At 38.5% G+C, this 12,609-nt stretch overlaps 2 protein-coding genes across 4 annotated transcripts in view; both read left to right on the forward strand.

Annotated features, from left to right (window-relative positions):
• Positions 1-12,609, forward strand: part of LOC118647631 — a 377,709-nt gene that overhangs the window by 95,031 nt on the left and 270,069 nt on the right. The gene's annotated exons all lie outside the window — the stretch shown is intronic.
• LOC118647644 lies at positions 7,900-12,194 on the forward strand. 2 transcript variants are annotated; one of them, XM_036292916.1, is made up of 3 exons: positions 7,900-8,659; positions 8,733-8,859; positions 9,531-12,194. In XM_036292916.1, the coding sequence occupies exons 1-3, from the start codon at positions 8,632-8,634 to the stop codon at positions 9,730-9,732; spliced, it is 357 nt and encodes a 118-aa protein (XP_036148809.1). In that variant the 5' UTR covers positions 7,900-8,631; the 3' UTR covers positions 9,733-12,194. The 2 variants fall into 2 exon arrangements, with proteins under 2 accessions (XP_036148809.1, XP_036148808.1); XM_036292915.1 differs by lacking the exon at positions 8,733-8,859 and having other exon boundaries at positions 7,905-8,659; positions 10,370-12,194.

Genomic DNA, 12,609 nt, shown 5'->3' on the forward strand with positions numbered 1-12,609 from the left:
TTATAGATATTTTGTAATACAAAAAATATATTCTTGTTGTATATTTTTTTATTTAAGAAATATACACAAATATAAATTGTTTATTAATTCGTGTGTAAGTCCCGGGTATCACTCCACGGTCGACGTGATGAAAGGCACTGACCTCGGGTTAATTATGGTGAAGTCAATTGCTGACCTTGGAACAGACGACGGATCGAAGTCGTCTTAATTACGTTAATAACTCAATTTTTATTTAAAACAAGACATGTGACCGATTGAGTAAAACTTTTTATTAAGTCTGTTAAATAAGTAATTTCTAGTTAATCTGGATGAATATTCTTATAATGCAGTGAAATTAATCTAACTGATAGCAAGTTGACTTCAGAAGGTTTTCTGTTTTATTTTCTCAACACCTTTTGGTGCTTATTTGTCTCAATCTTCTGCTTTCGTTTTGCTTGCTGTACCGTTGTCCTGGATAGATGTAAAGTGTGGTCCATAGTACCTCAAATAAGCGTGGAGTAAGAAGTAGGCGTAAAAGCGTAAGCAAAATAAATTAATTTTACTTCCTATTCTTAATACTTCACCTTTTACACTTACGCTCGGCTAATTAAAAGGCAGGAGTTAATAAATATAGCTGCGAACAATGCAAACAGTGCCGTTAGTTTCATAAAATCAAAGAAAATTGTATGGCAAATCGTTACTCCTACTCTATATCTTACTGCATGTGTTTGCAAAGTTTCTTGCTAGAGACACGGATGGTGGTGGTGTAAGAAAACATCGTAAAACGAATATTCAATAAACAATGCAACGTATGTTATCACGTGAACTCAGAATGTGCCCTGAATCGTCATATATTTATTATAGATACTATTTGATAAACGTTACACACGTGAGAGTTTAAATAAGAACCATAATGAGTCTTAGAAATAAAAAGATCTTGATCACTTGCGTGGGTCGATTATATTAATCCGTTACCGTCTCGTGATGATAATACCCGTGAGCCGTATGTGCCGCGAGATGCTGGCGTGCGCCTTGCGTGGTGAGCCTTGAGAAGTCGTAATAGTGATGTATCGGAGCTGACAAAATATTCTCTCTTTAATAGCATGATTTCTTTTGTTGAGTTGCACTGAGATTTACTTAATTAACTGCAGGAAGAACCACAAATAGCTTAGCACAATTAATATGAGACTATGGCACACGTGTAATGCGTACCGCCGCCATGAGTCGAAGTATCATATGAAGTAGTGCCACCGCGCTAGGCGTTCCGCGATCTATGTGGATAGTAATCAATAGCTGCTGTTATCTGACGTGACAGGAATAACAAGGTCGATAATGATTCTCGAACATTCCGCCCGCCATCAGCAATGTTGTTGGTGATACCTACTCTGTTGGTGGTACTTAACAAGACAACGAGTTTGATCACTGGTCTAATGAGTGGTAGAGGCGATGCCAAGTCTGGATCAAAATCGTCTGGTAGTAATGAATCTTTTCGATGAGTAGTCACTAACCGCCTCAAGGTATTACGGATGTTGAGAAATACACAAAGACGCAAAGCTCTTGTGGATATTTGCATCTCTTCCTTTCCAGGTCTTGATAGTGATTGGCTCGGCATAGTCTCCTGTATGAGTGAAGGAGCGTAACGGCGTGACCGTAAGAGAGGTAGTTGCCTGTCAATTGAGAGTGAGGCCCGATTGCGCACATAAGCGATTGGACACAGACTCGATTGGACACAAACCCAATTGGACACAAAATCGATTGGACACGGACCCGATTGGACAAGGACTCGATTGCACACCGACCTGATTGCACACGGACCCGATTGCACACGGACCCGATTGCGCACCGACTCATTTGCACACGGATCCGATTGCACACAGACCCGATTGCACACCGACCCGATTGCACACCGACCCGTTTGCACACGGACCCGATTGCACACGACACGATTTCGCATCGCAGAATAATGCAAAAACAACCTAGATTGCACAGAAAATTTAACATAAATTTTTATAAATATTTTACAAATTTATTTTTAAAAGACATTTTTTTTTAATTATACAATCATTTTTTATAAACCATTTAGAAATAATACAAAAGTTATTATTAACAATGTAACGAGCCGTTCCTCCGTTCGCCGTCAAGGCATAAAGATACGAGGCCGTTACCCTCTTACCTCGCGTAGTCCCCTCCGCTTATCTTTTTTCCCGCACGTCTCCGCTCCCCTTGTCACCAAACGGGGGCTATAAAAGCCCTCCGCTGGTGATAAGAGAGCAGATCTCCTCGGTCTAGGTGGTGCAGAAAATGCTTTGTGCACGCGCGCGCGCACACACACACACACACACACACACACGCGCGCGCGCGGGGAGTGAAAGGGGGCCTTCGCCCCTCTCCCGCACCTACCCCGTCGAAGTCGCTAACCCATGTACTATTTGCAATGCGGAAGCGTGTGCAATCAAGTCGGTGTCCAAGCGGGTCCGTGTTCAATCGAGTTCGTGTCCAATCGGGACGGTGTGCAATAGAGACTGTATCCAATCGAGTCCGTGTGCAAACGAGTCGTGTGTAATCGGGTTGGTGCGCAATCAGGTCCGTGTGCAATCGAATCCGTGTGCAAACGGGTCGTGTGCAATCGGGTCGGTGCACAATTGGGTCCGTGTGCAACCGGGTCGGTGTGCAATCGGGTCCGTATGCAATCGGGCCCGTGCGCAATCGGGTCCGTGTACAAACGGGTCGGTGCACAATCGGATCGGTGTGCAATCGGGTCGGTGTGTAATTGGGTCCGTGTGCAATCGAGTCCGTGTCCAATCGGGTCCGTGTCCAATCGGGTCTGTGTCCAATCGAGTCCGTGTCCAATCGGGTCTATGTCCAATCGAATCCGTGTCCAATCGCGACTGTGTCCAATCGGGAAATACAACTGTAAACTTGTTCCTCCTTTTCTTTCGAGTTTTGGATCGAGAATCAGGAATTCGGGATATTATCAGGAAATTCAGAAACAACTAGCCGTAATTTAACACTAGATAAGTATATTTCAGGTACGTTACCAAAGCGACTAGAGCGGAGGTCAGGCCAACGAGACTTCCCAAACGAAAGGGATAGCGTTCTCCCTCGCTTCGGAGTCAGCAATATGCTCCGATATCTCTCCCCACATAGAAGTAAAACCTCCAGTAGACATGTAATGGACGTCTGCCATGGAAATTTAAACTTCCAGTGGACGTCCATTAGACGTCCAATATAGAGCCATTAGAAATCCACAGTTCCGCATTGTGGACGTCCATTAGACCTCCATTAGAGGTCGTCAAAGAGGTCTATTAGACATTGTGTGGATCATTAATAGAGGCTTCATGGAGCCTCGATAGATGATTGACAAAATGACAATTTAAAATAAAAATTTTATTTTTTTAAAATTATTTTTATCAACAGTACATACTAAATTTAGGACAAAATTTTATTAATTAATTAAATTTAAATTATTATTATTTTATTTTATTTTTACTTACCGCTGGTAGATTTAAATCCGGGACCTTAAGATTACGAACCTTGTACTCTATCTGTTACGCCAATTTGACTCATCGATATGGGTACTTGTTATTGTCTACATATACCTATATGTTATAAACTGACGCAATTATATTATTTTTTATAAAAGCAATTAAATTTTGAAAAACATTAAAAATAAATAGCATTAATTTATTTACTTATTAATTTCATTGTTAAATTTATCTTTTTCCATAACCTTAATAATTTGATGAAAATTGCGATCTATTTAGCACTAATCTTTGAAGCGTTCAAATGATTAATTAGATGGTTAACTATATAGATCATAATTCTAAGAAAAATTGAATAGTATACATTTATTATTCTGTTTTTGTTCAGCACATAATGAATTTAGATTTTGTGCATTTTTTGTGCGCAGTAATTGTAGACAAACCGTTATTTTTGAAAACATTATCTTTATAATAATTTTTTTTATTATCAAATAGATCTGTCATTTAGGATGTTATAATGTTGTCTGATTTCTGAGTCAACTACGACGCACCGTTCCGTTATAACATTGATACGAACGTGTTATGTTACGATTACACAATTTTTGTTGAATAACTGTAACGCCAAAACGATATAACAGCTATATCATTCACTTGCGTATTAATGCTAAATAGATCGCAATTTCCAACAAATTATTGAGGTTATGGAAAAAGATAAATTTAACAATGAAATTAATAAGTAAATAAATTAATGCTATTTATTTTTAATGTTTTGCAAAATTTAATTGCTTTTATAAAAAATAATATAGTTGCGTCAGTTTATAACATATAAGTATATGTAGACAATAACAAGTACCCATATCGATGAGTCAAATTAGCGTAGCAGGTAGAGTACAATGTTCGTCATTCTAAGGTCCCGGGTTCAAACCTAGCAGCGGCAAGTAAAAATAAAATAAAAAATAACATAATTTAAATTTAATTAATTAATAAAAATTTATCTTAAATTTAATATGTGCTGTTGATAAAAATAATTTTTAAAAAATGAAATTTTTATTTTATTTTATTTTTCTTTGTAACTGCTGTGTGACGGTTAGATAACATGTAATTATAACATGTTATATTGCTAAGTCGGAAATTGTAACTTACATGTAAGTTACGTGTAATTTCGAAGTAACGTAACCTGTTATATTTGGTTACATTGCTGTTACATTGGGTGTTTACGATAATGGGTATCCGAGTAATTTTCTCTAGGACCGAAATATATGATAAGCACAACCATCTACTATCATCATGATTCGTGACAACTCAATGCTGTCCGGTATAGCCAAATCATCACGAGCAAGTTGCGAGTTCCGTGAGTTTGTAGCAGGTAACCTAAAAAGTACGACATAAATAATTTGATTATTACAATTAAAATAATCTGTTTTTAATGTATGATAAGATTATTAACTTTAAAATAGTAATTATATGTAACACAATCATGTATTTTTAAAGTATTGTCTAAAGTAATATCAAAGATTATTTTATTTACAAATATTTATTTTGTCTATCAAGTTTCTATCATAACGGTATTATTTCAAAACCTAATATAATATTTTAATTAAACATTGATTCTCAATAAATGTTATTATTTATTATTAATTAACATATATATTAGAAAAGTCATCTTTTATTAAACGGATGGTGTTAACACTTTGAAACAAATGAGATAAATTATGTAAAATTACTAAATAAATCATTATTAATAATATTTTTTAGATTACAAGTAAAATAAAAATTTAAGTATAAATATTTTTCTTTCTTGTAACAACTGTTAATGATAAGTTGCATGGTGTTATCATTATTTTAAAAAATCATATATCTTTATGTATAAATATTATGCATGAATATTTCATTAATGTGAAACTAATAATAATGTTTACAATAAATTTTTTTAATTTGTAATACAAGTGCATAGTAAATTAAGATATACTGTAAACAGATATACGTTAGATATGCGTTAGATATACGTTATAATAGAAACTTGATAGACAAATTAATGAATAAAATATTTGTAAATAAAATAATCTCTTTAATATTACTTTAGACAATACTTTAAAAATACATGATTGTGTTATATAATTACTATTTTAATGAAGTTAATAATCTTACCATACATTAAAAACAGATTATTTTTAATTGTAATAATCAAATTATTTATGTCGTACTTTTTAGGTTACCTGCTACAAACTCACGGAACTCGCAACTCGTAACTTGCTCGTGATGATTTGGCTATACCGGACAGCATTGAGTTGTCACGAATCATGATGATAGTAGATGGTTGTGCTTTTCATATATTTCGGTCCTAGAGAAAATTACTCAGATAGCCATTATCGTAAACACCCATTGCTACTATATTGCTGTGTATTCAGTGGGTATTCTAAGAAAAATTGAATAGTACATTATCCTGTTTTTGTTCAGTACATGATAAATTTAGATTTTGTACATTTTTTTGTGCGCAGTAATTGTAGACAAACCGTTATTTTTGAAAACATTATCTTTATGATAATTTTTTTTAATATCAAATGGATCTCATTCAGGACGTTATAGTGTTGTTTGATTTCTGAGTCAACTACGACACGCATGTCGGCTCAAAAATCGGACAGCATTGTGATATCTTTTATGAGACATTAAGCTGATATCATTTAGCTGTGATATCGTAAGGATAACATTTTCAAGAAACTTAAATGAAACTCTTCCATGAGATATCTCAAAGACCTCTCTTAGTAGACATCTCTGATAAATGTTACCATTTGGACATCATTTCCAAGATATCTAAATATTTTCTTAAAAAAGTTCTCTTAAAGTTTTCATTCTGACAAGCGTGTTGTCTGGGTAACTTCTACCATGAAAATAAATGTTCCATACAGCTACGGAAGTTTAATGGATACCTAATAGACGTCTATCTAACTTCCATCATGGAAGTAAATGTTCCATAGAGCTATGGAAGTTTAATGGATCCTTAATGGACATCTGTCTAACTTCCATCATGGAAATAATGTTCCATAGAGCTATGGAAGTTTAGTGGACGTCTATTAGGATCCCTAATAGACGTCCATCTAACTTCCACCATGGAAGAAAACATCCAATGGAGATATAAATGTTTAATGGATCCCTAATGGATGTCTATCTAACTTCCGCCATGGAGGTAAACTTCCAATGGAGCTAAGGAAGTTTACTAGACCTCTAATGGACGTCTATCTGACTTCCATTATGGACATAGTCGTCCCATGGATCTATGGAGGTTTAATGGACGTCCATTGGACATCCACTGGATGCCAATTTCTATGTGGGTCGATACGTCACATCCGGCTGTCAGCACACGTCCAGTACCTGCATGCCATCTACTTCCACCACGCGTACCAACCTCGCGTGACCAACCTTCGCTCCAAGTGTCGCGAGATCTAATTACATTTTATCCGCGTCTTACACTACTATGTCCAATCGCTTATGTGCGCAATTAGGACAGTCTCGGTAATTATGTTCCGCGTTATTTGTCGCGTTACTATAGTGTCCTACGGGGCACCACGCGTTGTTACGCTGCATTTGCATCGGTATGGAGCTCCGTGTCAGCTTCCGCGTTATAAAGTGCAATGACCGGTACCGAGGTGAGTTCTTTTTTCAATAACTCCAACGTTTTTATACACGACGTATCGAAATTATATTCAGCATCTCTTTTTCAGGAGGTTCTGTAACAACTTCGCTTTAAGTGCGAAGTCTTTGATAAATTTGCGAAAGTAGCTCAGCCCGAGGAACTTTCGCATTTCGTGGTTTTTCGGCTGTTTAAATTTACCAACCGCTTCAGTATGCATCGAGCTCAGAGTAATCCCTTCGCCCGAAATTATGTATCCAAGGAATTCAACCTTGTTCCGCAAGAATTGGCATTTCGCATAATTCAGATCAAAACGATACTGTTTTAGAATAATCAGAACCTCCTTCAAAATTCGTAGATTTTCTTCTATCGTTTCGAACGGGACGAGTACATCGTTAATGTACACTATACCTTTTTTAAAATTCCGTCGGCGCTTCAGAGTATCCGAAGGGCAGGAAGGTGTACTCGAACTGCCCGTCGGGCGAAAAAAAATACCTCGTGTGGTCGTTATGCACTCTAATCTGATGGAAACTTTCGCGCAAATCTAACAAAGTAAAAACAGATTTATTCGTAAGCCGAGATAGACACTCCTCTATTATCGGAAACGGAAACTTTCTCGATTCTGGCGTTTAATGGACGTAAATCTACGCACAGCCTGGTTATCCGTTCTTTTTCTTCACCTGTATTACGCGCGCGCAGTAAGGCAAAACGCTTTCTTTAATTATTCCGCGCTTCAGCAAATCTTCTGTTATTTCTCTAATTTTTTTACGTTCGGTGTAAGCAAATCTGCCGGGCGCGAACGCGTAGATCGAATCATCTTTGAATCTAACTCTCACCGCGTGCCCGTCGTCTATCTCCTCTAACTTCATCGCGCGCACTTCGTACAGTAATTCCTCTAGCCTCTTCTTAATTATTAGATCGAAATCTACTTCTAACTCGTTTACTATCCGGTCGAACTCGTCTTCCGCTTTGTTCGCCACGCACAAGGGTAAAGCGGAGAACAAGTCGACACGAGCATCTAGTGGCCCCTGTTCGTGGAGCTTATGCAAAATCGTAATTTTCTCAGTTCTAAAGAAGTCGCATCCTAAAATTATATCGCATTTAAACGCTTTGTTTTCTAACACATACAGCTTTATATTATACACATTATTACCTAACAATTACAACGAGATTCCGGTTCAAAACGCGCCTATGACCTTCAAAGTGCCGTCCCCCAGTCCTTTCAACTTTTGATCCGAGGGCTCGAGCGCATTGCCCTCACAGCACTCCGCGTAGCACCGTGTCTTTACAAAGAACATCGGACTTCCAGTGTCTACCAGAGCTGTCAACTTACATTTTTTACTTAATCTTTACAGCCAGCTGCGTTACTGTGACCAACGGCTCTACCAGCTCCAGCCTCGTTCCTTCTTCGATGACCGCCGCTGCCACCTCATCGGCCGCCATCTTTGCTGTCACGCTCGCCGCCGTCTGGGTAGCCGGGGGTTACTTCCTGGATGCCTGCTGTCCGCCGCCTCTTTGGTCATTCGGGCAATCGGCTATCCGATGCCTCTTATGTTTACACAGAAAGCAGGTGAGCTCCGCTCTACACACCTAGTGAACGTGGCCCTTTTTCCCACAATTCTTACAGGTGTTATCGTCTTTAGTTTGCCCCGGGGAAAACCGCGTCATCGGTTTCTTGGTCGTGTCTGCACTAGCTTCCAGAATCGGCTTGACTTCATCGAGGAAGCACGTTATTGTATCCTGCTTAACTGATAAAGCGGTCCTTAGCAGGTATGCCGCTTACAAAAAGATGAATCTGCTCCCTTGCCGAAAAGTCCAATTGTCTCGTTAGTGCACACTTCGTGATCGCGTACTGTTTAAATGTCTCTCTCTGCATATTCCATCTGCGTGCCTCGACTCGTTGTAAGATTTTATGGATTAGCGCCTTGCAGTCGAACATCCGGATCATTTCCTGCTTTAGGCCCGCCCACGTTTTGAACACCTCGTCGTCCTTTGACTCAAACCATTTTCTTGCAAATTTTGTCAGCTTGCTTGCTGTCGCCAGGAGCGTAACATTATCTGATGCCCAATGGACCTGCGCCGCTTCGTCCACATGACGTACCTACACGTTGATATTTTCCTCCTCCGAGCCGCTAAACTCGGGAAGCAGAGTGGCCAGCCACTTTACCGCATTGCCTTCTATCGAGCTCGTAGCCGGTATTTCGTTTTATGTATCGCCTGGGTGTCTCCGTCGAACTTCTCCAATCGTTCTCTCCCGCAGGCGTCGCACTCCTTGACGATCTCTCGCTTCTGCCAACGAACCGCTGCATTAAATCTGCCAGTTGTCTCTGTTGCTGCGCCTGGAACTGTTGGTTCTGCCTCATTATCTCATTTTGTTGTCGTAACATTTCTTGCTGTTGTTTAAGGACGCTGTTCATCACCGACCCGATGACTTGTTGCAGTGTTCCTGCTGTCAAGAGGCCTTCCTCTGAGGTCGACGCGGATTGGCCTTTCTTTCGTTCCGTCGTCTCATTCGCAGTTCCCTGTGCCTTCATCGGGAAGTCTACTCAAGTGCTCGATGACGGCCTCCACGAGCGCTATCTTCTCCGAGACCGCCTCAATACCATAACTCAGCCTCTCGCTGGAGCTGCTCCACCGTCATAGCTTCTAGTCGTTCTCGCACGGAACGTGCCTTCGACGCCATGCTGAAGCTCCAGTGACTTTCTCACATATACACACACACTCTGCGATATCGCGATTCCACGTGCCCCTGCCGTTCTCGTCGGACAAGCACCGTCTCTGCAATTCACTTGTCCGCGCGTCCGGTTTGCGCAGTTCGTTCACGCGTTTCGATTTCATGGAGCCCGATACGCCTGCCCATTGCTCCGAGCGCGGCGTTCTCCGGTTGTCCTTGCTCCACACACACGCACACACACACACACACACACACACACACACACACACACACACACACACACTCACACTACGAATGGCGCGACGCGCTCTTTTGGCGCGCACGTCTTGATCCCACTTCTGAACTAAAAGACTAATTTTAACTGCTCGTTTAGAAGATTCCGCTGGTGGCCGGAATCTCCTTCTTTTTCCGCTATCTAGCCGCAACGTCCCTGTTCTCAGGCGGTCCTGTTTCCTTTTCGGGTTCACCCGTTCCTCCGTTTCACCGGAGCACGCTGCGCACACGTGCCCACCGGTTCAATCTTTGGAATTAGTGCGGGGCGGGTTAGACAAATAACCAAACACCGTCATTAAAACTACTGCAACTATAGATAACTTTATTTTCAAGTACAAGCTTTGGACTAAAACGGATATCACAGCAAACGCGGGACTGCCGCCGAACACCACCACAGTTCAAACGAGAGTGCCGAAATCTCCGCGCCGCGCGCCGGTCGCTAACCAGAATTTGTTCGCCCCGCTTCGACGCTTTTGGGGAGAATTCTCGAACGTTCAGCAGTACGTCATTTCCGCTCGGAGCTCGCGCCGACTCCGATATTCCGGAGTTGACCCAGCTGTTATAGGGATTATGTATTTCTATTATGTTACGCGTCGTCGCGGAAGTCCCCACGAGCTTTCGAGGTAAAGAAAAGGTAGTCGTGGCGGTAATGAACTTTACTAGGAGTAAACTCAACAAACTTTATTAAAAGATATATGACGCCGGTTACATGGCGTGAGTCGATAACAAGAGCTAATGGCGGACTGACTCGGCAGAAAAAACTGCCGTCGGAAACGAACTGCTTACAGCGCCACGCTGGCGCGGACAATACGTAAAACTAGAGTGGAAACTCGCTAGTCGCCACATACTCTTCTCCGAGGGTGCGTTCTTAAATTCGCAACGATGCAGCCTGATACATCCAGGTGCGTTCTTAAATTCGCAATTATGCAGCCTGATACAACCATTTGCATAACTTAGCCGTTCTTAATTTATGGTTGCGCACACTAATTGATATTTAAGTTAATCTTAGCCGTTCTTAAATTCGAGTTGCAAGCAGAACTGCCGAAGTTGCTTGCAATTTTTAGCATCCCAGTTTAAGAAACTGCTGAAAGTTAAAGGGTGAAAGCATATGCGATGTAAACTAACCCAGAGTATTTTAGATTAAGCGAACATAACAGTGGCAAAAAATCGGCATGTTGATTATGATTTAGACGGATCTTATTATTGCGCAGATATTCAATAGTAAATATAAAGTAATAATTAAGGAATTATGTCTATTAACAATTATAAATAGTATTAATATATGTGTAATAATAACAATAATAATAATAAAAGTAATAATAACAGTAATATAATTATATGTATAGTAATTTACATTTAGTAAATGTATTATCCTATATAGTAGCAAAAATATGTTGACAATGAGCTCATATTGGATAAACATTACTTATATATTGGGACAGCATTGCCCAATGTTTTTTTCAATATTTTCGAAAGTAACGCTAAAATTGGTTATAAAATATTGATTCCAAATTAGAATTCAATTAATGTCCAATATGAAAAATTAATTCAACATTGACCAAGCGTTAAACCAATATTGAACTAATTGCTGCTTAAAAACTGGCTAAATAAGATGAAGCGTCCACTTTATAATATTGAATATTATTGGGAATATTGTCTTTACTTTAATTCTCAATATTGCGTCAATGTTTTTTGCTACTAGAATAAATGTTTATTAAATATAATTGAAACATTACAATAATTGTTGTAAATCCTTTTTAATTTATAAATTAAATCCTATTGCTCCTATTTAGCAATATCCATCTATTTATATATAGATGGATATTGCTAAAATAGGAGCAATAGGAGGTTTTCTCACAATAGCTACATCTCAATTATTTTTTGAAGAGTCTTCATCTTCTAATGAATACGAGGATGTTATGCCATTATTTGTAAATATTATTTAGCTTTATTATTTAAAATTATAATCAATAAACAAATAATAATAACAACATTAGTAGTAACAATAATAATAATCCTTTATAGTCAATATTTAATACAAGTTTCTTAAATTTTTAGTTACAAAAAAGAAACGTATTAAAAGTACTTAATTTTGATAAACTATGTCTTTCCATGGACGATCTTACTTTTCGATCACATTTTCGATTAACCAAAAAAACTTTTCAGGTAATTTTAGTTAAAATTATTTATTTTCATTTTTTAGTATTAGTATATAAGTTTAGTATATAGTAATAATTTCTTAATTTTTATTCAGTAATATATATTTTTTATTTAAATATTAATAGAAATTTTGTGCACGCATACACACAAAAACAAACAATGTTATATTTATTACATTTTACAATATTTATATAATGTACAAATAGTAAACTGGAAATTTTTTTAATGCAGATTCTACGAAATAAAGTACACATGCGACGAGTACAAAGAAGACTAAATATTAATGATAGACGTCCAACTGTTTCAACAAATAAAGCTTTATTGTTGACATTATGGATTCTTGCTAATCAAGATTCATTTCGAGAGGCTGGGAATATATTTGATATTTCAAAAGAAAATAGCCATTCAATTTT

This window comes from Monomorium pharaonis, chromosome 10 (assembly GCF_013373865.1).
Source record: "Monomorium pharaonis isolate MP-MQ-018 chromosome 10, ASM1337386v2, whole genome shotgun sequence".
Taxonomy (NCBI): domain Eukaryota; kingdom Metazoa; phylum Arthropoda; class Insecta; order Hymenoptera; family Formicidae; genus Monomorium; species Monomorium pharaonis.

Bases quoted from the DNA above. Each gene is read 5' to 3' on its own strand.
- LOC118647644 (XM_036292915.1), top strand. From the start codon at position 8,501: ATGACCGCCGCTGCCACCTCATCGGCCGCCATCTTTGCTGTCACGCTC. The intron at 8,660-10,369 runs GTGAGCTCCGCT...TTTATTTTCAAG, and splicing joins TATGTTTACACAGAAAGCAG to TACAAGCTTTGGACTAAAAC.